The sequence below is a fragment of the Microcaecilia unicolor genome, chromosome 2 (assembly GCF_901765095.1).
Source record: "Microcaecilia unicolor chromosome 2, aMicUni1.1, whole genome shotgun sequence".
Lineage (NCBI taxonomy): Eukaryota > Metazoa > Chordata > Amphibia > Gymnophiona > Siphonopidae > Microcaecilia > Microcaecilia unicolor.
The window spans coordinates 1770381-1791247 of NC_044032.1; the positions used below are offsets into that span (position 1 = coordinate 1770381).

The 20867-nt window shown below is 43.1% G+C and overlaps 1 protein-coding gene across 1 annotated transcript in view; it reads left to right on the forward strand.

Moving 5' to 3' along the window:
- Positions 1-20867, forward strand: part of LOC115462750 (deleted in malignant brain tumors 1 protein-like) — a 128890-nt gene that overhangs the window by 39074 nt on the left and 68949 nt on the right. Inside the window, exon 3 of the mRNA XM_030192732.1 lies at positions 2950-3243. Within this exon, the coding sequence (XP_030048592.1) occupies positions 3021-3243 (223 nt within the window). The 5' untranslated portion in view covers positions 2950-3020. The remainder of the gene's footprint in view (positions 1-2949; positions 3244-20867) is intronic.

Genomic DNA, 20867 nt, shown 5'->3' on the forward strand with positions numbered 1-20867 from the left:
TGCTTTGACACTCCTTATGCTGCTTCTTGTTATTTTCAGCCGGTTCCTTCTTCCATATTTTGAAGGCATTTCTTTTAGCCCTAATAGCTTCCTTTACCTCACTTTTCAACCAGGCCGGCTGTCTTTTGGAGTTCCGTCTTTCTTTTCTAATTAGTGGAATATGTTTGGCCTGGTCCTCCAGGATGGTATTTTTGAACAGCATCCATGCCTGCTATACAGTTTTTACCCTCTCAGTTGTCCCCCTAAGGTTTTTTTTCACCGTTCTTCTCATTTTATCATAATCTCCTTTTTTAAAGTTAAACGCTAACATATTTGACTTCCTGTGTATAGTTACTCCAAGGTTGATATCAAAACTGATCATATTATGATCACTGTTATCAAGCGGCCCCAGTACCATAACGTCCCTCACCAGATCATGCGCTCCACTAAGGACCAAGTCTAGAATTTTTCCTTCTCTCGTTGGCTCCTGCATCAGCTGCTCCATAAAGCTGTCCTTGATTTCATCAAGGAATTGTACCTCTGTAGCGTGTCTCGATGTTACATTTACCCAGTCTATATTTGGATAATTGAAGTCACCCATTATTATCACATTGCCCATTTTGTTTGTGTCTCTGATTTCTTTTATCATTTCTGCGTCTACCTGCTCATCCTGGCGAGGCGGACGGTAGTACACTCCTATCACCGTCCTTTTCCCTTTTATACATTGAATTTCAACCCACAATGATTCAAGGGTGTGATTTGTGTCCTGCTGAATTTGTAATCTATCTGAGTCAAGGCTCTTGTTAATATACAATGCAACCCCTCCACCAGTCTGGTCCACCCTATCACTACGATATACTTTGTACCCCGGAATGACAGTGTCCCACTGGTTATCCTCCTTCCACCAGGACTCAGTAATGCCTATTATATCCAATTTTTCATTTAGTGCAATATATTCTAACTCTCCCATCTTATTTCTTAGACTCCTAGCATTTGCATATAGACATTTCAGAGTATGTTTGTTGTTCTTATTTGCATGATGCTTAGTACCTGACACTATTGATTTGACATCTTTTGTCTGATCTTTAGTTGTATTTAAGGGCACCTGGTCTACCACGGTCTGTTGTGCAACCTCACTATCCAGAAACCCTATCTTCCCTGTTTGTGAGGTATCTTTGCAAGATACCTTATCCCGAACCATGCGCTTTTGAGCGACTGTCGGCCTTCCCCCCATTTCTAGTTTAAAAGCTGCTCTATCTCCTTTTTAAATGCCGACGCCAGCAGCCTGGTCCCACCCTGGTTAAGGTGGAGCCCATCCTTTCGGAATAGGCTCCCCCTTCCCCAGAATGTTGCCCAGTTCCTAACAAATCTAAAGCCCTCCTCCATGCACCATCGTCTCATCCGCGCATTGAGACTCCGGAGCTCTGCCTGTCTCTTGGGCCCTGCGCGTGGAACAGGTAGCATTTCAGAAAATGCTACCCTAGAGGATCTGGATTTGAGCTTTCTACCTAAGAGCCTAAATTTGGCTTCCAGAACCTCTCTCTCACATTTTCCTAAGTCATTGGTACCCACATGTACCAAGACAGCGGACTCCTCCCCAGCACTATCTATAATCCTATCTAGATGATGCGTGAGGTCCGCCACCTTCGCACCAGGCAGGCAAGTCACCAGGCGATCCTCACGTCCACCAGCCACCCAGCTATCTATATGCCTAATGATCGAATCACCAACTACAACAGCTGTCCTAACCTATCCCTCCCGGGCAGCACTTGGAGACATATCCTCGGTGCAAGAGGATAGTACATCCCCTGGTGGGCAGGTCCTGGCTACAGGAGTACTTCTGAAACACTGCTTTGTTGAGTCACCTATTCACAATAAAAATCATTGTTTTAACTAATCCATATGTCTCTCCCATTGTTTGAATAGAGCCTATTTTCCCCACCCCTTCTCTGTTTTCTCTCTTTTGTCCTGTGGGGATCAAGTGCACCTCCACACTCCGTGAGGTTTTTCTCTGACACGTACTTCCTACTTCACCAGGGTGATGCTCTCCTTCTAGGAGACCTCCCTCCTCCAAGGTAGCACAAGGGCTACTAGACTGGAGGTGGGACTTCTCTACAACATCCCTGTAGGTCTCCTCTATGTACCTCTCTGTCTCCCTCAGCTCCACCAAGTCTGCTACTCTAGCCTCAAGAGAACAAACACGTTCTCTAAGAGCTAGGAGCTCTTTGCATCGGGCACACACATATGATATCTCACCAACTGGTAGATAATCATACATGTGACACTCAGTGCAAAAGACTGGATAGCACCCCTCTCGCTGCTGGACTGCTGACTCCATCTTAGTGTTTTTGAGTTTTTCAATAATTTAAAACTTGCTACTGTATTAAGGATATTAGCCTAATATAAATGTGTCTTTTAGTTTATATAGTATATTGTATGATTTATTTAGTGTTTTCTTCTTAGATGGTAATGAAACGTATTTAAAACGCTGTAAGAGCACTCCTTGCTTGTTACCCTAATTACAATAACTGATTATAAATGAAGAGTTGTCCTAGGGGTGGGTGGGAAGACTAAATTAGATCCTGCAGTGCCTGTTAGATTCTATCTGTTAATGCTGTGGTACAAAGCTTTTAAAACTAAGTGGAAAAGACTATGGAGATTAGTTGTTAAAATTTGCTTGTAGTTGGGGGGGGGGGGGGGGGTTTCACAGTTTACATATGTAAATTGTCAGGTTACAGCCATTGATGTTTTCCACATTTATACTTGTAAAATGAATGTGCTTGCTGCATTGAGCTATATCCACATGCATTTCTGCAGGTGAGAAGATGTTGTAATCTGGCAGATCCTTTTCTAAAAAAAACCCATTGCAACTGACCTGTCTTATCCTGGATATCTCAATTCTGATCTCTGCTTTCTCTAAAATGGGTCTTGTAGAGTGAAGGTCCTTGAACTATCTCATTTTCTGCTTAGATATCTCTGATGTGAGACTTGTAAATGGAAACAACCCCTGCAATGGAAGCTTGGAGATCTATCTCAACCAGATGTGGTATCCAGTGCCTTCAGTAGACCGAGTGGGTGAAGTGGCATGCAGACAACTTGGATGTGGTCATTTCCGACATATACTAAACTTACCTTCAGACATCCATCATTCTCTACTTGTTGAATGCACCGGTGAGGAGAATCATTTGTCCAAATGCCTCACCTACACTGAAAGTCCTTTCAATTACACATCTCATCCTGTTGGAGTGTTTTGCGGAATACCAGGTAATGTGATGCATTCCAACAAATTACTGAAATGGAAAGGACACACTGCATGTCATATTGTGTCTTTATTTTACTGTTTGTTTTAATGTGTTGAGTAGCATCTCCCCCAAATGTTCCTCTATCTTTAGTAAGAATATTTCTGTAGTCTGCTCCTAGTAATGCATTTCACAACAAAAATGCAGCAAACAATTTAAAATTATGAACAAAATAATTTAGAATAAATCAATTAATTTTGTTATACAAACAATGACCACATTATCCTGATGTTATCTGTCAAGACGTAAGAAATCCAGAGAAATAACCTTTGGTATATATTAACCATTCAGCATACACAAAAAAGTAAACACATTACACTCTTAAAAAAATCACTTACAGATAGTCTAAAGTTATCACAAGGAGGAAAAAGCCTCAGTGAGCCAAGACTTCTCAATTCAGTCCATCAATGGCTCCAATATAATCATAGGCTAAAAAGCCTCCTCTGATTGAATAATACATGACAGACCTCATAGACCTACCAAACAGAAACACAACAAGATCAACACGAACATACCTAAATCTCCACCACCCAAGCTGCAAAGGACTCAAATACAAATCAACCTATGCATCTAGCTTCTCTTATATAAGCACACAACTACGGAATGCACTACCAATCGCTGTGAAAACAATATATGACCACCTAAACTTCCAGAAACTCTTAAAGACTAACCTATTCGAAAAGGCATACCCTAACGATCCAACCTAAATGCCTTAACCTCGCTACATAACAAGATAAAAGTTTGTACTGGACATAACCTAACCCTTCTTCCTACAATCCCCAATATGCCTATCACACTTGATCATTACTCTGCCATAACCTCACTTTGTATTTGTTCATACCAGTATTGGCGATTGCCTCTACGGTACTATGTAAGCCACATTGAGCCTGCAAATAGGTGGGAAAATGTGGGGTACAAATGTAATAAATAATAATAATAATAATTTTGGGGTAATTTTTAATCAGTTTCTTTAAGCATTTTCACAAAAACTCAAAAGCACTTAGCTTCAATCTTCACATTCTTCTGCCCAAAGACCCCAGCAGCTCTCATTGGACACACCACAAACATCCGGCGATGGCCAGCATTTGAAATCTCTGCTTCAGGGATTTGCGGGACTTCATTGATTCAACTCACCACATCTTGCTACTGTCTGCTGAGTTTAATCAATGAAGTCTTGCAAATCTCTGCTTTCTAGTTGTTGATAATTTTTCCATAAACAAAGGCAGAAACTGTTTGCGAACACCGAAATGATCAGATAGACTCATAAGGTGTTACTGATTTAACAGATAGTCTGAATACCAGTAAAGTAGAGCTTATGAACTAAGGGGCCTCCTTTACTAAACTATGCTAGCGATTCCCGGTGTGGCAAATGTGCCACAGCGCATTCATTACTAACGCGGTTTAGTAAAAGAGGCCCTAAGTGAATCTGATTATCTCCAGCTTACAGGCGGGGATAGTGCAGGGCAGACTTATACGGTCTGTGCCCTGAAAATGATATACAAATCAAGGTAAGGTATACACAAAAAGTAGCACATATGAGTTTATCTTGTTGGACAGACTGGATGGACCGTGCAGGTCTTTTTCTGCCGTCATCTACTATGTTACTATAGGGAAAAACTGTCATATCATGATGATACAGACATTGTTGAGAAAAACAAGATAAGCGTGATCTCAGGATGCTAAACTATTACTATTTATCATTTCTATAGCGCTACTAGACGTACGCAGCACTGTACACTTGAACATGAAGAGACAGTCCCTGCTCCACAGAGCTTACAATCTAATTAGGACAGACAAACAGGACAATTAAGGGATAAGGACAAAGAGTAGCAACATTCCGGAATCCCAAAGAGTTGCAAGATTCTGGAATCCTAAAGACTATTACTACTACTACTTATCATTTCTATAGCGCTACTAGATGTACGCAGCACTGTACACTTGAACATGGAGAGAGAGTCCCTGCTCGACAGAGCTTACAATCTAATTAGGACAGACAAACAGGACAAATAAGAGATAAGGGAATATTAAAGTTAGGATGATAAAATAAGGGCTCAGAACAAGTGAATAAGGGTTATTAGTTAAAAGCAGCATCAAAAAGGTGGGCTCCATCTCTGGCCATCTTCAAATCTAATGCTAAACACCTTCCTCTTGATATTCAGCTGGTGGCAGGCAGTGCTTTTTTCACGGGCATTGAATATCCATGTTTTTTGGCCGCTATTTGGTCAGACTTAAGCACTTAACTTCTAGTTAGGCATTAAATATCGGCACCAAACCGGATGGCTCTCTCATTCTCCCTGTCTCCTCGCCTCGAAACCTTGGGGTCATCTTTGACTCTGCTCTCTCCTTCTCTGCTCACATCCAGTAGACTGCCAAGACCTGTCGTTTCTTTCTTTACAACATCCGTAAAATCCGCCCCTTTCTTTCCGAGCACTCTACCAAAACCCTCATCCACACCCTTGTCACCTCTCGTTTAGACTACTGCAATCTGCTTCTTGCTGGCCTCCCACTTAGTCACCTCTCCCCTCTCCAATCGGTTCAAAACTCTGCTGCCCGTCTCGTCTTCCGCCAGGGTCGCTTTACTCATACTACCCCTCTCCTCAAGTCGCTTCACTGGCTCCCTATCCGTTTTCGCATCCTGTTCAAACTTCTTCTACTAACCTATAAATGTACTCACTCTGCTGCTCCCCAGTATCTCTCCACACTACACCCCTTCCCGTGCACTCCGCTCCATGGATAAATCCTTCTTATCTGTTCCTTTCTCCACTACTGCCAACTCCAGACTTCGCACCTTCTGTCTCGCTGCACCCTACGCCTGGAATAAACTTCCTGAGCCCCTACGTCTTGCCCCTTCCTTGGCCACCTTTAAATCTAGACTGAAAGCCCACCTCTTTAACATTGCTTTTGACTCGTAACCACTTGTAACCACTTGCCTCCACCTTCCCTCCTCCTTCCTGTACACAATAATTGATTTGATTTGCTTACTTTATTTTGTGTCTATTAGATTGTAAGCTCTTTGAGCAGGGACTGTCTTTCTTCTATGTTTGTGCAGTGCTGCGTATGCCTTGTAGCGCTATAGAAATGCTAAATAGTAGTAGTAGTAGGTACTGACTGCAAATATTCAGTGAAAATAACCAGCTAAATCCCGCTGAATATTTGCTTTCTGTCTGGTCCCAGAAGAGAAAATTAATGTATTTGATAATGTTAGCTGTTATTTCTTCACTGATGATATCCAGCTAATGTATTATAAATAAGTATTGCCAACAGTGGCCAATCCAGATCACAAATACCTGGCAAGATCCTAAAAAAGTACAAAACATTTTATACTGCTTATCCCAGAAATAGTGGATTTCCCCCAAGTCCATTTAATAATGGTCTATGGACTTTTCCTTTAGGAAGCTGTCCAAACCTTTTTTAAACTCCGCTAAGCTAACCGCCTTTACCACATTCTCTGGCAACGAATTCTAGAGTTTAATTACACGTTGAGTAAAGAAACATGTTTTCTGATTCGTTTTAAATTTACTACATTGAAACTTCATCGCATGCCCCCTAGTCCTAGTATTTTTGGAAAGCGTGAACAGATGCTTCACATCCACCTGTTCCACTCCACTCATTATTTTATAGACCTCTGTCATATCTCCCCTCAGCCGCCTTACACAATTTGAGATTTCTGTGGAAAAGTGATCCATTTTTAGGCTCTGCCTCCACAACGCTGCAGCACTACCTGTGTGAAATGTTCCCACTGGGCTTTTAGGCTTGAAATGTTTAATACTTCAACTTCTGAGAAACAGCATTTCATCTAAAGCGTGCTGAATCTTTATAACCTCTGCACAGTCCATTGAGAGCAGCTAGTAGTCAAAGCCTATGGTTTGTGAATAACAAACAGGACGATAAAGTTATTCAAAATGAGACACTAAACCAATCAGCTACTGTGGTCTGTCATGGCTTTTGTGCATTCTAGATGGTTTACAATAAGAAGAGAGGTGACAGGACAAAGTAAGGGCCTTGGAAGGGCTTATTCTGTTTTCTCTTTTCCATCAAAAACTTGTGCAACTGAAGTATAGCTGGGAAACATTGAGGGGCATAATTGAACGCGACCGCCCATCTATAAGGACGGCCATCTCAGAGGATGGCGAAAAAAGGGGCAGGGAAACCCGTATAACCAAAACGAGATGGGCATCCATCTTTTGTTTCGATTATACAGTCGGGGAAGCCCAAATCTCAACATTTACGACCTAAATGCTGAGATCGTCGGCGTTAGAGATGGCTGGCCTCGGTTTTCAGCCATAATGGAAACCAAAGCCAGCCATCTGGCCAAATGCAAGCCATTTGGTCTTGGGAGGGGCCAAGATTCGTAGTGCACTGGTCCCCCTCACATGCCAGGACACCAACCGGGCACCCTAGGGGGCACTGCAATGGACTTCACAAATTGCTCCCAGGTACATAGCTCCCTTACCTTCAGTGCTGAGCCCCCCAAAAAACCCCAAAACCCACTCCCCACAACTATCCACCACTACCATAGCCCTAAGGGGTGAAGGGGGGCACCTACATGTGGGTACAGTGGGTTTCGGGTAGGTTTGGAAGGGCTCCCATTTTCCACCACGTGTAACAGGTAGGGGGGGATGGGCCTGGGTCCACCTGCTTGAAGTCCACTGCAGCCACTAAATCTGCTCCAGGGACCTGCATACTGCTGCGATGGACTGGAGTATGACATTTGAGGCTGGTATAGTGGCTGGCAAAAAAGGTTTTTAAAGTTTTGTTTTTGAGGGTGGGAGGGGGTTAGTGACCACTGGGGGAGTAAGGGTAGGTCATCCCCGATTCCCTCCGGTGGTCATCTGCTCAGTTCGGGCACCTTTTTGAGGCTTGGTCGTGAACAAAAAGGGACCAAGTAAAGTTGGCCAAATGCTCGTTAGGGCCGCCCATCTTTTTTCCATTATCTGCTAACCACGCCCAGCCCCGCCTTCGCTATCCTGCCGACACGCCCCCCGGGAACTTTCGCCAGCCCCGTGACGGAAAGCAGTTGAAGCCGGCCAAAATCGGCTGTCGGTTATGTTGATTTGGTTGGCGTTGGGAGAAGGGCGGCCATCTCCCGATTTGTGTCGGAAGATGGCCGCCTTTCTCATTAGAAAATAAGCTGGATTGTGTCACCAAAGTTGTTGCCCCAGTTACAGCTTCTGCCTCTGTGCACACAGAAAGCATTATCCAAGAAAAGTAGCTGGTTCCATGTATCAGATGTCTACAGTTTGAATCCCTCATAAGTGGAAGAAGAGAGACAGGAGGTGGATGATGTGGATACTGAAACGAGTGAAATCATATCTTCCCTTGGACACTTTCCGGAATCTGGTACAATCCACAGTGCTTACCCACGCAGACTATTGCAACAGTGTTTTTATAGGATGTAAGACCCAAATCCTGAAAAAACTTCAGACTACCCAAAACACAGCCGCCAGACTTATATTTGGCAAGCCAAAATTTGAAAGCGCAACACCTATTCGAGAGAAGCTTCATTGGCTCCCCATCAGAGAAAGAATAAACTTAAAAGTCCATACACTGATTCACAAAATCATATACGGAGAATCCCCTAGCTACATGAATAACCTGATTGACCTCCCAATTAGAAACAGATCACCGTCTTCACGTACTTACCTCAATTTGCACCTTCCCAACTGCAAAGGAATTAAATATAAAACTTCCTATGCATCCAGCTTCTCCTTCTTAGGCAGCCAGCTTTGGAACACTCTTCCAAGATCCATGCGAACAATAAATGACAATCTAACTTTTAGAAAAATGTTGAATACCATCTCTTCAAGCAAGCTTACCCTAACGTCCCGAATTAACCTTATTAGCCCACCCACATGATTCCTGTTCTGATGATCATTATATCCTGTCCTTGTCTCCCAATTCTCCCTCATGCTTATCCCCTAGTCTTTTCTTCACCATCTTCCCTACACCATACCCCTCGCAATCCTTCTCCTTTTGCTTATCCTATCTTTTTTGCACCTTTCCATGTTCATCTCACTTATTCTTAAGACCTTTCTATAACTATGTTTACTACAGTTAGTAATATTCTCCTTACATGACTTTGTAATTATATTTACTTTGTAAGCCGCATTGAACTTGCCATGTGTGGGAAAGCGCGGGATACAAATGTATTAAATAAATAAATAAGATTGAGAAGCATCCATGAGAATGAGAAATATACCAATGAAATGTTTCGTGAGGCATCAAAGATCTCCTGCAGTGGGGAAAAAGAAACTGTGATTAAAGAGGACAATTGGACACAGACCCTGCAGGATCAATACCATGACTCAACCTGCCCTTGAACTGAAGAATTGGTATGCAGGCCTGGAAGTAGAGGGGGTCAGAGCATTCCAGGGACAGGAGGAACTGAAGCTCAAAATCCCCAAAGTTGTTGGATCAGTGACCACTAGGAAGCAAAAGGTAGAAGTGGTCAGTGATTCCCATTCCGAGGAGTAAAGGAGCATCCATCTACCGACCATACACAATGAGAAGCATCCGTGAGAATGAGAAAGAAGCTACACATGTTAAAGGTCACACAATTGACCTCCTTACACACAAACTATCCTTAGACTCAAACCTTATACTAACAGATACAATATGGAAAGCCATACCATGGTCAGACCACCATAAATTAAATGTAGCCCTACAATGGCGGAAAAAAGACACACACCCCAAACAAGAAAGCACAACATACACCACTAGAGGTAAGATCGATCCTGTTATTTTCTGGCAACAGATCTACAAAAACGAATGGTCAGCACAGACAGACTCCAAACAATATCTCCAAAATTGGGACGGCAGATGCAGGAGCATACTAGACGAAACTGCACCACTACAAACAAGAACCACACGAAGACACAGCTCAATAACTTGGTTCAACAAAGAACTGAAAAAATTAAAAACACAAGTCAGGAGACTTGAACGCGCATGGCAAAAAATGAAAAATGAACAGACACTTAAAGATTGGAAACAAATGCAAAGAAAATACAAATATACAATAAGACAAACCAAAAGAGAATACTACAAAACCAAAATAAGACCAGACTACAAAGACGCACATAAACTCTACCAACTCATGAATAAATTAATAGACACCACACCGGTTACCACAGCCAGCACAGACATCCCATCGGCAGATCAATTTGCCAAATACTTCAATGAGAAAATTATAAAACTTCGATCCACATTACCACTCAACACCACTGATCACGAAAAATTTATGGATTGCCTGGACCCTACTCCTGGTGAATACCCAGCAGATCGAACTTGAAATGACTTTGACCTGCTAACCGAAGAAACCATAACTCAAGCACTCAACAAATTCTCCAAAACCCACTCCAAACTGGATATTTGCCCCAGTAGCCTAATAACTACATGCTACAACATGGACTTTTCCCCAAGGACAAAGGAAATATATTACTTACACCTATACCCAAAGACTTAAAGAAAAAACTAAATGACACAACCAACTATCAACCAGTAGCATCCATCCCCCTGATAGTAAAACTAATGGAAAGTATGGTAACCAAAACAGATCACCAATTACCTAAACAAATCCACAATACTACATGATTCACAGTCAGGATTTCGATCCAACCATAGTACTGAAACAGTGCTAACCACTCTCATAACCAAATTTAAACAACTAATTGCAACTGGAAATAATGTGCTACTCCTACAATTCGATATGTCCAGCATGTTCGACATGGTCAGCCACCAAATACTCTCGAACATCCTAGACTACTTCGGGATCGGAGGAAACGTACTAAGATGGTTTAAAGGGTTCTTAACAGCAAGAACTTATCAAGTGATTTCTAACTCAAAAACGTCAACACCATGGAAACCCGAATGCAGAGTACCACAAGGATCACCGCTCTCACCAACTCTTTTTAACTTAATGATGACACCTTTAGCCAAATCGCTATTCAACCAAGGACTCAACCCGTACATCTATGCAGACGATGTCACGATATACATCCCGTTCAAACAAGACATAACTGAAATCACAAATGAAATCACACACAGCCTCCAAATAATGAACTCATGGGCGGACGCATTCCAACTAAAGCTAAACACAGAAAAAACACAATGTCTAATCCTGTCCTCACAATACAACACAAACAAACCCAATACCATAAACACCTCAGACTACACCCTTCTGGTCTCAGACAGCCTGAAAATTCTGGGAGTCACAATTGACCGAAATCTCACATTCGAAGATCATGCGAAAAATACAGCAAAGAAAACGTTCACTCAATGTGGAAACTTAAAAGAATTAAACCTTTCTTCCCAAGGGAAGTATTCCGCAGCCCAGTACAATCAATGATGCTCAGTCATCTAGATTACTGCAATGCCATTTATGCCAGATGCAAAGAACAAATCATTAAGAAGCTTCAAACCGCTCAAAACACAGCAGCCAGACTCATATTTGGGAAAGTGAAATACGAAAGCGCCAGACCCCTAAGAGAAAAACTACACTGGCTCCCACTAAAAGAACGTATTGCATTCAAAGTTTGCACCCTGGTCCACAAAATTGTTCACGGAGAAGCTCCGACCTACATGTCAGACCTTATAGACTTGCCTATTAGGAATGCAAAAAGATCATCACGCACATTCCTCAATCTCCATTACCCTAACTGCAAAGGGCTAAAATATAAATCCACGTATGCGACTACTTTCTCATACATCTGCACGCAGCTATGGAACGCGTTACCAAAGGCCATAAAAACAACGCAAGACCTAACCATCTTCCGAAGGCTACTGAAAACAGATCTTTTCAGGAAGGCATACCATAAGCATCCATCTTAAATACTAAATAATAATACTATACACGATCTATACAAAACCGAACCCTTATCACATGGCTGATTAACCTCTTTGCTATCATTGATCAAGCAATACCTCTCTAAACCTTATGTTGAATAGGGTCTCTCTATAGTCGATGACCTAATGTATGTTACAATCCAATTTATTACTCAGGAACCTTCATGCAATATCATAATTTATTCTTCTTTACCATGTATGTATGCATATGGTGTATATATCTACCATGATCTGTTCCATATATGTTATGTTCCATGTTTGTTACCATGTATGTATGCACCTTAACGCAATACCATTTGTAATTCTGTTATCCGGAAATGGCAACCACCATTACGGCAAATGTAAGCCACATTGAGCCTGCAAATTGGTGGGAAAATGTAGGATACAAATGCTACAAATAAATCACCAGATGGTGCGGTTCAATATGAAGACACGCGTGAAAAGGATTCATTCAAAAGTGAAGGTTCTAGACTTTTTAGATGGAGAATTACCTCAAGGAACTGTTAACTGGGTGGGACATCTGGAAGAAGCAGGAAAGCAGTGGCTAAAACTGAACGGAGTTATTGTAAGGGCAACAAACCTTTTTGTAAGGAAAATAAATAACAGGAAAAGGAACAGAAGGCCACTTTGTTTCTCAAAAGTAGCAGCTGAAAAGGTAAGGAAAAATAGGTTACCCTTCATGAACTACAAGACATCTCAGAAAGAGGAAGACGGGCAACAATATCTGGAAAAGCCAAGAAAAGCAACAATGCAAATGGAATTAACAATAGCCAATATGATGAAATGGGGTGGGGGGGGGGGGGGGGATAAGACATTTCTTTACATATGCTAGTGATACAAGGAAGTGTAAAAGTGGTATTGTGAGACTCAAAGTTGAAGGAGTGGAATACACTGAAGCTTATCAGGTGGAATTGCTTAACAAATATTTCTGTTTGGTGTTAACAGATGAAGGATTGAGAGTAGGACCACCGAAGACAAACACAAATATGAATGGAGATGTGGTAAACCCTGAACTATTTTACATAAGTACATAAGTAATGCCATACTGGGAAAAGACTAGGGTCCATCGAGCCCAGCATCCTGTCCACGACAGCGGCCAATCCAGGCCAAGGGCACAGGGCCGTGCCTAGGGTCTCTGGCGCCCCCCTGCAGACTATCAGTTGGCGCCCCCCTGCAAAACACTATACACAAACTTGTGCAAAAACACACTCATAACCTCACCAAACCATAACAGCACTAATTCCAAGGATAGGACGAGCTACAACCTTATGCGTGAAAAGGCAGAACTGTAATTACACCGGGCTCTAAAACACGAGTACACAACCTAGTGAAACAAAAAAAAAAAAAAAAAACCAACACCAAAAAGGGCTGAAAATGCTACACGCTAGCAGAATACTGCACCTTGATCGCACATGAAAACACATGACACAACAGATATGAACGCAAAATACAGACTCAGCATGCAGCAATACTAGAAAAATTGAAACTTACATGCAAAATATCACAGATGCACATTTCCAAAAGCTGACATATTCCAATTAATAAATTCTGAATAAAATACTTTTTTCTACCTTTGTTGTCTGATTATTCAGTTTTTCTATTCGCTTTGGTCCCAGTGTCTTCTGTTTTATGCAGTGTCTTCTTTCCATTTGATATTTTTTCTCTCACCATGTCCATCATCCTCCTGTGTCCTTATGCGTACTGCCTACCATCTGTAGCCCTGTCCCTATCCTTCATTGTCCCGATCCAGCTCTTAAATTCAGCAGTTTTCCCTCCATCCATATCCAGCATTTCTCCTCACTCCCCTCCATCCATGTGCATATACTTCCCTCCCCTCCATCCATGTCCAGCACCGTCCCTGTTTCTCTCCTACCCTTCCATCCAGTGTCATCCCTCTTTCTCTCTCCATCCTTCCACCCACTACCCTCTCCCAATCCTTCCGTCCATTGTCTCCCTCTATCTTAACCCTTTTCCATTCAGCATGTCTCTCTCACCCCATCCTTCCAGTGTCTATCCTCTTTCCCTCCCTACCAGCATCTTCCCTCATTCTGCCCCCTCCTTCCAGCATTTTGCAAATCCAATACACTGTAGTTAAGCTTCTACATGCCTGTAGGAAATTTGATCACGTTACCCCTCTTTTGATTTCAGAACATATGCTCCCAATATCTTATAGGATCTCTTTTAAACTTAATATTCTCTTAATCTTCGGGCCTGCCCTCTTTCTTAGCTAGTCTGTTGGTTCCCTTTCTCCTGCAAGGGCCCTGCAGTCTGCTGCCCAAGGACTTCTGACAGTTCCATCCTTCTGTAAGGTTGAGCTCCACTCATCCATTACCAGCAGCAAGCATTTTTTTTCACTGCAGTTCTCATTCAAAACCTTCAAAATCAGTTACAACATCCATCAGTCACCACTCCCACCTTCCTTTAATCGCTGTCCATTGCAATGATTCTGTTAGGAATTACCACTAATGGAACCTAAATGCTAAACAAATGAAACAATACATTTTACACTGCAAAAACTGATTTACCTGACACCACCAGACCCTTGTGTTTTACGGTAGCTGGTCCAAATCTCTGGAAATCGTGTCAGAGGGGCACTACCTGGCAGAGGAAGGCGCTAGCATAAGAAGAAAAAGCAGCGCGGGGCCGCAGCAGCCTTCAGACATGCGCTGTCGGCTCTGCCGATCCTCTGCTCCGAAACAGGAAATTGACGTCAGGGGGCAGAGAACCGGCAGAGCATGTCTGAAGGCTGCTGCGGGCGGCCCCGCGCTTCTTTTTCTTCTTTTGCTGGCTGTGGGAAGAAGCGGCGCCGGCGGCAGCAGTGGCTCAGCATAGGTCAACAGCAGCGGCGGCAGCAGATTTCGTCGGGAGTCTAGTGCTAACATGGTAAGCGGGGTAAGCGCGGCGCCCTTGAAGGCAGGCGCCCCCCTGCGGCGCTTACCTCGCTTACCGTGTTAGCACGGCCCTGCAAGGGCACCTGGCAAGCTTCCCAAACGTACAAACATTCTATACAATCAAGCCATTGTGACATCACTAATGAGGTTGGCTCTTATTGGTGGAATGAGCCACTATGACATCACAATAGGTTAAATCACTGCTCTATGTAATAAAAGTGAGCCAAGTAGAGGACATAAGTACATAAGTAATGCCACACTGGGAAAACACCAAGGGTCCATCGAGCCCAGCATCCTGTCCACGACAGCGGCCAATCCAGGCCAAGGGCACCTGGCAAGCTTCCCAAACGTACAAATTTTCAGAAGACTGTGTTCTTGAGGGGCTGTCAAAACTAGAACATAAGAAAACAAGAATAGCCATACTGGGTCAGACCAATGGTCCATCTAGCCCAGTATCCTGTTTTCCAAACAGGGGCCAAGCGGTCAGAAGTACCTGGCAGAAACCCAATCGTAGCAACATTCTATACTACAAATCCCAGGGCAAGCACTTGCTTCCCATGTCTGTCTCAATAGCAGACTATGGACTTTTCCTCCAGGAATTTGTCCAAACCTTTTTCAAACCCAGATACGCTAACCACTGTTACCACATCCTTCGTCAAAGAGTTCCAGAGTTTAACTATTTGTTGAGTGAAAAAATATTTCCTCCTATTTGTTTTAAAAGTATTTCCATGTAAACTTCCTCATGTGTCCCCTAGTCTTTGTACTTTTGGAACAAGTAAAAAATCGATTTACTTCTACTCATTGTACACCACTCAGGATTTTGTAGACTTCAATCATATTTCCCCTCATCCATCTTTTTTCCAAGCTGAAGAGCCCTAACCTCTTTAGCCTTTCCTCATACGAAAGGAGTTCCATCCCCTTTATTATTTAGGTCGCTCTTCTTTGAACCTTCTCTAATTACGCTATGCCTGCATTGGGGATTAGCGGAATCTGCTGTGGATCACTTTCTTTATTTGCTGAGCTTTACTTCGATGGGTACAAATACTTACCCAAAACTGTTTAGAACTGAAAATATCAGAGGACTAAAACTTGAAAATTCTTGGAGCCACCATTGATCGAAACCTCACTCTTGATACCCACATGAAAAACACTACAAAAAAGATGTTCTACTCCATGTGGAAACTCAAAGAGTAAAGCCTTTCTTCCCGAGATACATAAGTACATAAGTAATGCCACACTGGGAAAAGACCAAGGGTCCATCGAGCCCAGCATCCTGTCCACGACAGCGGCCAATCCAGGCCAAGGGCACCTGGCAAGCTTCCCAAACGTACAAACATTCTATACATGTTATTCCCGGAATTGTGGATTTTTCCCAAGTCAATTTAGTAGTGGTTTATGGACTTGTCCTTTAGGAAACCGTCTAACCCCTTTTTAAACTCTGCCAAGCTAACCGCCTTCACCACATTCTCCGGCAACGAATTCCAGAGTTTAATTATGCGTTGGGTGAAGAAAATGTAGTTTCATCGCATGCCCCCTAGTCCTAGTATTTTTGGAAAGCGTGAACAGACGCTTCACATCCACCTGTTCCACTCCACTCATTATTTTATACGCCTCTATCATGTCTCCCCTCAGCCGTCTCTTCTCCAAACTGAAAAGCCCTAGCCTCCTTAGTCTTTCTTCATAGGGAAGTCGTCCCATCCCCGCTATCAATACATCTTCCGTACATTGATATAGTCAATGGTAATAAGCCATCTGGATTACTGCAACGCACTGTACGCTGGCTGCAAAGAACAGACTATTAAAAAACTCCAGACTGCCCAGAATACGGCCGCCAGACTCATATATGGAAAAACTAAATATGAAAGTGCAAAACCCTTAAGAGAGAAACTCCACTGGCTCCAACTTAAGGAACGCATTGCATTCAAGATCTGCACGATTGTACACAAAATCATTCACACAGACGCCCCAACCTACATGCTAAACCTCGTGGACCTACCTCCCAGAAACGCCAAAAGATCATCTCGCAAATTTCTCAACCTACACTTCCCCAGCTGTAAAGGACTAAAATACAAGCTGTTGCACGCCACCACCTTCTCTTACATGAGCACGCAGTTATGGAATGCATTACCTACAGATCTGAAAATAATTGACGAAACAACTACCTTTCGCAAATCTCTGAAGACATATTTCTTCAACAAGGCCTACAATGAGAACCTACAGCCCCACTAATCCACTCCACCAACCCATTCAGTTATGAAAGCCCACCTTCTATAAATACCGTAATAAATTCCATGAGACTGGGGATGGAAGAAGCGGTATGTTTGGGTGTGGGTGGGATGTTTAAGTAGCGCATGTTTTGTCTTTATCCATTGTCTTTACTCCTTCCTCTTCTACAGCTCTCTCTTTGGTCACTGATGGCTACTGCTCTTCATATGCAAGTGGGGCCTAGTCTCCTGGTAACAGCCTGGACTCACCACCAGCCTACAACAGGGGCCCTGAGTCTGCCTGGTAGTGGGCCCATTCTATAAAAGAACCTAGGTAGCTAGGATCCGTTATAGAAGAGAATTGTAACCCAGTATCGGCATGCCCAACATTGCTCATTTGTGCTAGTTCATTCATTTCTTGGTGGAATCAAGGCATTCGAGCAGCCTTTGTTCTCCTCCTTTTGTTGGCTTCTGTGTTTCTTTCCTTTCTTTCCGTCTTCCTGCTTGTGATAGTGTCACAGACAGAAGAAAGGACAGACAACACTGAAAAGATAAGTACATTTAGATTTCATAAAACATAATAAAATTTACTTTTTCAGAATAAACAAATCCAGTTCTTGGTTTGCTCAATTGGATACCCTGGAGGGAGTCGAAACAATGAGAAGGGATCTCCGAACATTAGAAGAATGGTTGAGGGTCTGGCAGTTAAAATTTAATACTATTTTATTCTGGGTTAAATGTTCGTTCTGGTTTCACATTTACTTATTTCTCAGTATCACATTGAAACCCTTTTTTGGTCTTTGTTTATTTGCTCTTTTCATATAATAAACTTTATGTGTGATTATTTACTTAAAATAAAATATTTTAAATGTGCAGTGCTCAGTTATCACCTGTTACAACGGAAATGACTTTTCCTAGTAATGGTGTATATCAGACATCATAGCACTGCTGCCCTTCCTCCCTCCTTTAATTCTCACAACTTTGCATATTATTTAGTAACAGAGGACTTCCTCTATTTCTACTATATTCACTTATCTTATGGCTGCAGTGTTATCCTGTGTTGATGCTGTTCCGCCTTTTCTCCCTCAAAGAGAACAAAACATTCCGAAAAATTGGGTGATGGTAATAAGAATAATGAAGATTATTTAAATGAGGGGAATTTCACGAGCACATTACTGTCAGCTGTTGCAAAGGCCGTGGCCAGAAGGATGCTAGGCTGTACAGAGAGAGGTATAACCAGCAGAAGAAAGGAAGTGTTGATGCCCCTATACAAGTCGTTGGTGAAGCCCTACTTGGAGTATTGTGTTCAGTTTTGGAGGCTATATCTTGCTAAAGATGTAAAAAGACTGGAAGCGGTGCAAAGAAAAGCTACAAAAATGGTATGGGATTTGCGTTGCAAACCGTACGAGGAGAGACTTGCTGACCTGAACATGTATACCTTGGAGAAAAGGAGAAACAGGGGTGTTAATCTGCAAATGAACCTTTTTCGGAGATGGAAGGTGGTAGAACTAGAGGACATAATTGAGGTTGAAGGGGGGCAGACTCAGGAGTAATGTCATGAAGTATTTTTTCACGGAGAGGTTGGTGGATACGTGGAATGCCCTTCCGCTAGAGGTGGTGGAGATGAAAATGGTAATGGAATTCAAACATGCATGGGATAAACACAAAGGAATCCTGTTTAGAAGGAATGGATCCATGGAATCTTAGCGGAGATTGGGTGGTGACGCCAGTAATTGGGAAGCGAAACTGGTGCTGGGCAGACTTCTACGGTCTACACCCTGATCGTGACTGAACAGATATGAATGGGCTGGAGTGTAAATTTTAAGGGGCTTCGAGATTAGCTTCAGAACTTTTAGTACAAGAAGAGTGCTGGGCAGACTTCTACGGTCTGTGCCCTGAGAATGGCAAGGACAAATCAAACTCGGGTATACATATAAAGTATCACATACCATGTAAATGAGTTTATCTTGTTGGACAGACTGGATGGACCGAACAGATCTTTATCTGTCGTCATTTACTATGTTACTATTACGCTTATTTTCGAAAGAGAAGGGCGCCCATCTTTCGACACAAATCGCAAGGCCGCCCAAATCGGCATAATTGAAAGCTGATTTTTTGACACCCTCGACGGCTTTCCATCGCAGGGAAGACCAAAGTTCACGGGGGCATGTCGGCAGGGTAGCAAAGGCGGGACTGGGGCGTGATTAGGAGATGGGCGTCCTAGGCTGATAATGGAAAAAAGAAGGGCATCCCTGAAGAGCACTTGGCTGACTTTACTTGGTCCATTTTTTCTTGCGACCAAGCCTCAAAAAGGTGCCCGACCTGAACAGATGACCACCGGAGGGAATTGGAGATGGCCTCCCCTTACTCCCCCAGTGGTCACTAACCCCCTCCCACCATAAAAAACAAGTTTAAAAATACTTTTTTGCCAACCTCTATGCCAGCCTCAAATGCCATACTCAGGTCCATCGCAGCAGTATACAGGTCCCTGGAGCAGTTGTAGTGGGTGCAGTGTACTGTAGGCAGGCGGACCTGTGGGGGGGGGGGGCGGTTGGGGGGCTCAGGTAAGGGAGCTATGCACCTGGGAGCAATTTGTGAAGTCCACTGCAGTGCCCCCTAGGGTGCCCGGTTGATGTCCTGGCATGTGAGGGGGATCAGTGCACTACGAATGCTGGCTCCTCCCACGACCAAAGGGTTTGGATTTGGACGTTTTTGAGATGGACGTCTTTGGTTTCCATTATCGCCGAAAACCGAGGCCGCCCATCTCTAAGGTCAACCTAAATGTTGAGATTTGGGCGTCCCCGACCGTATTATCAAAATGAAAGTTGGACGCCCATCTTGTTTCAATAATACGGGTTTCCCCGCCCCTTCGTGGCGCCGTCCTTAGAGATGGGCACCCTTAGAGATGGGCGTCCCCGTTTGATTATGTCCCTCCACGTTACTCTTTGGGGTTCTACATGGAATGTTTTTTTTAAATATTTTATTTATAATTTTCATCCAAATTTAACAACTCACAAGAGAAGATTACATGGAATGTTGCTACTAATTGGGATTCCAGAATCTTGTAACTCTTTAGCATTCCAGAATCTTCAGAACTTTTAGTACGAGAACAGTGCTGGGCAGACTTCTACTACTACTACTACTACTATTTAGCATTTCTATAGCGCTACAAGGCATACGCAGCGCTGTACAAACATAGAAGAAAGACAGTCCCTGCTCAAAGAGCTTACAATCTAATAGACAAAAAATAAATAAAGTAAGCAAATCAAATCAATTAATGTGAACGGGAAGGAAGAGAGGAGGGTAGGTGGAGGCGAGTGGTCACAAGTGGTTACGAGTCAAAAGCAATGTTAAAGAGGTGGGTTTTCAGTCTAGATTTAAAGGTGGCCAAGGATGGGGCAAGACGTAGGGGCTCAGGAAGTTTATTCCAGGCGTAGGGTGCAGCGAGATAGAAGGCGCGAAGTCTGGAGTTGGCAGTAGTGGAGAAGGGAACAGATAAGAAGGATTTATCCATGGAGCGGAGTGCACGGGAAGGGGTGTAGGGAAGGACGAGTGTGGAGAGATACTGGGGAGCAGCAGAGTGAATACATTTATAGGTTAGTAGAAGAAGTTTGAACAGGATGCGAAAACGGATAGGGAGCCAGTGAAGGGTC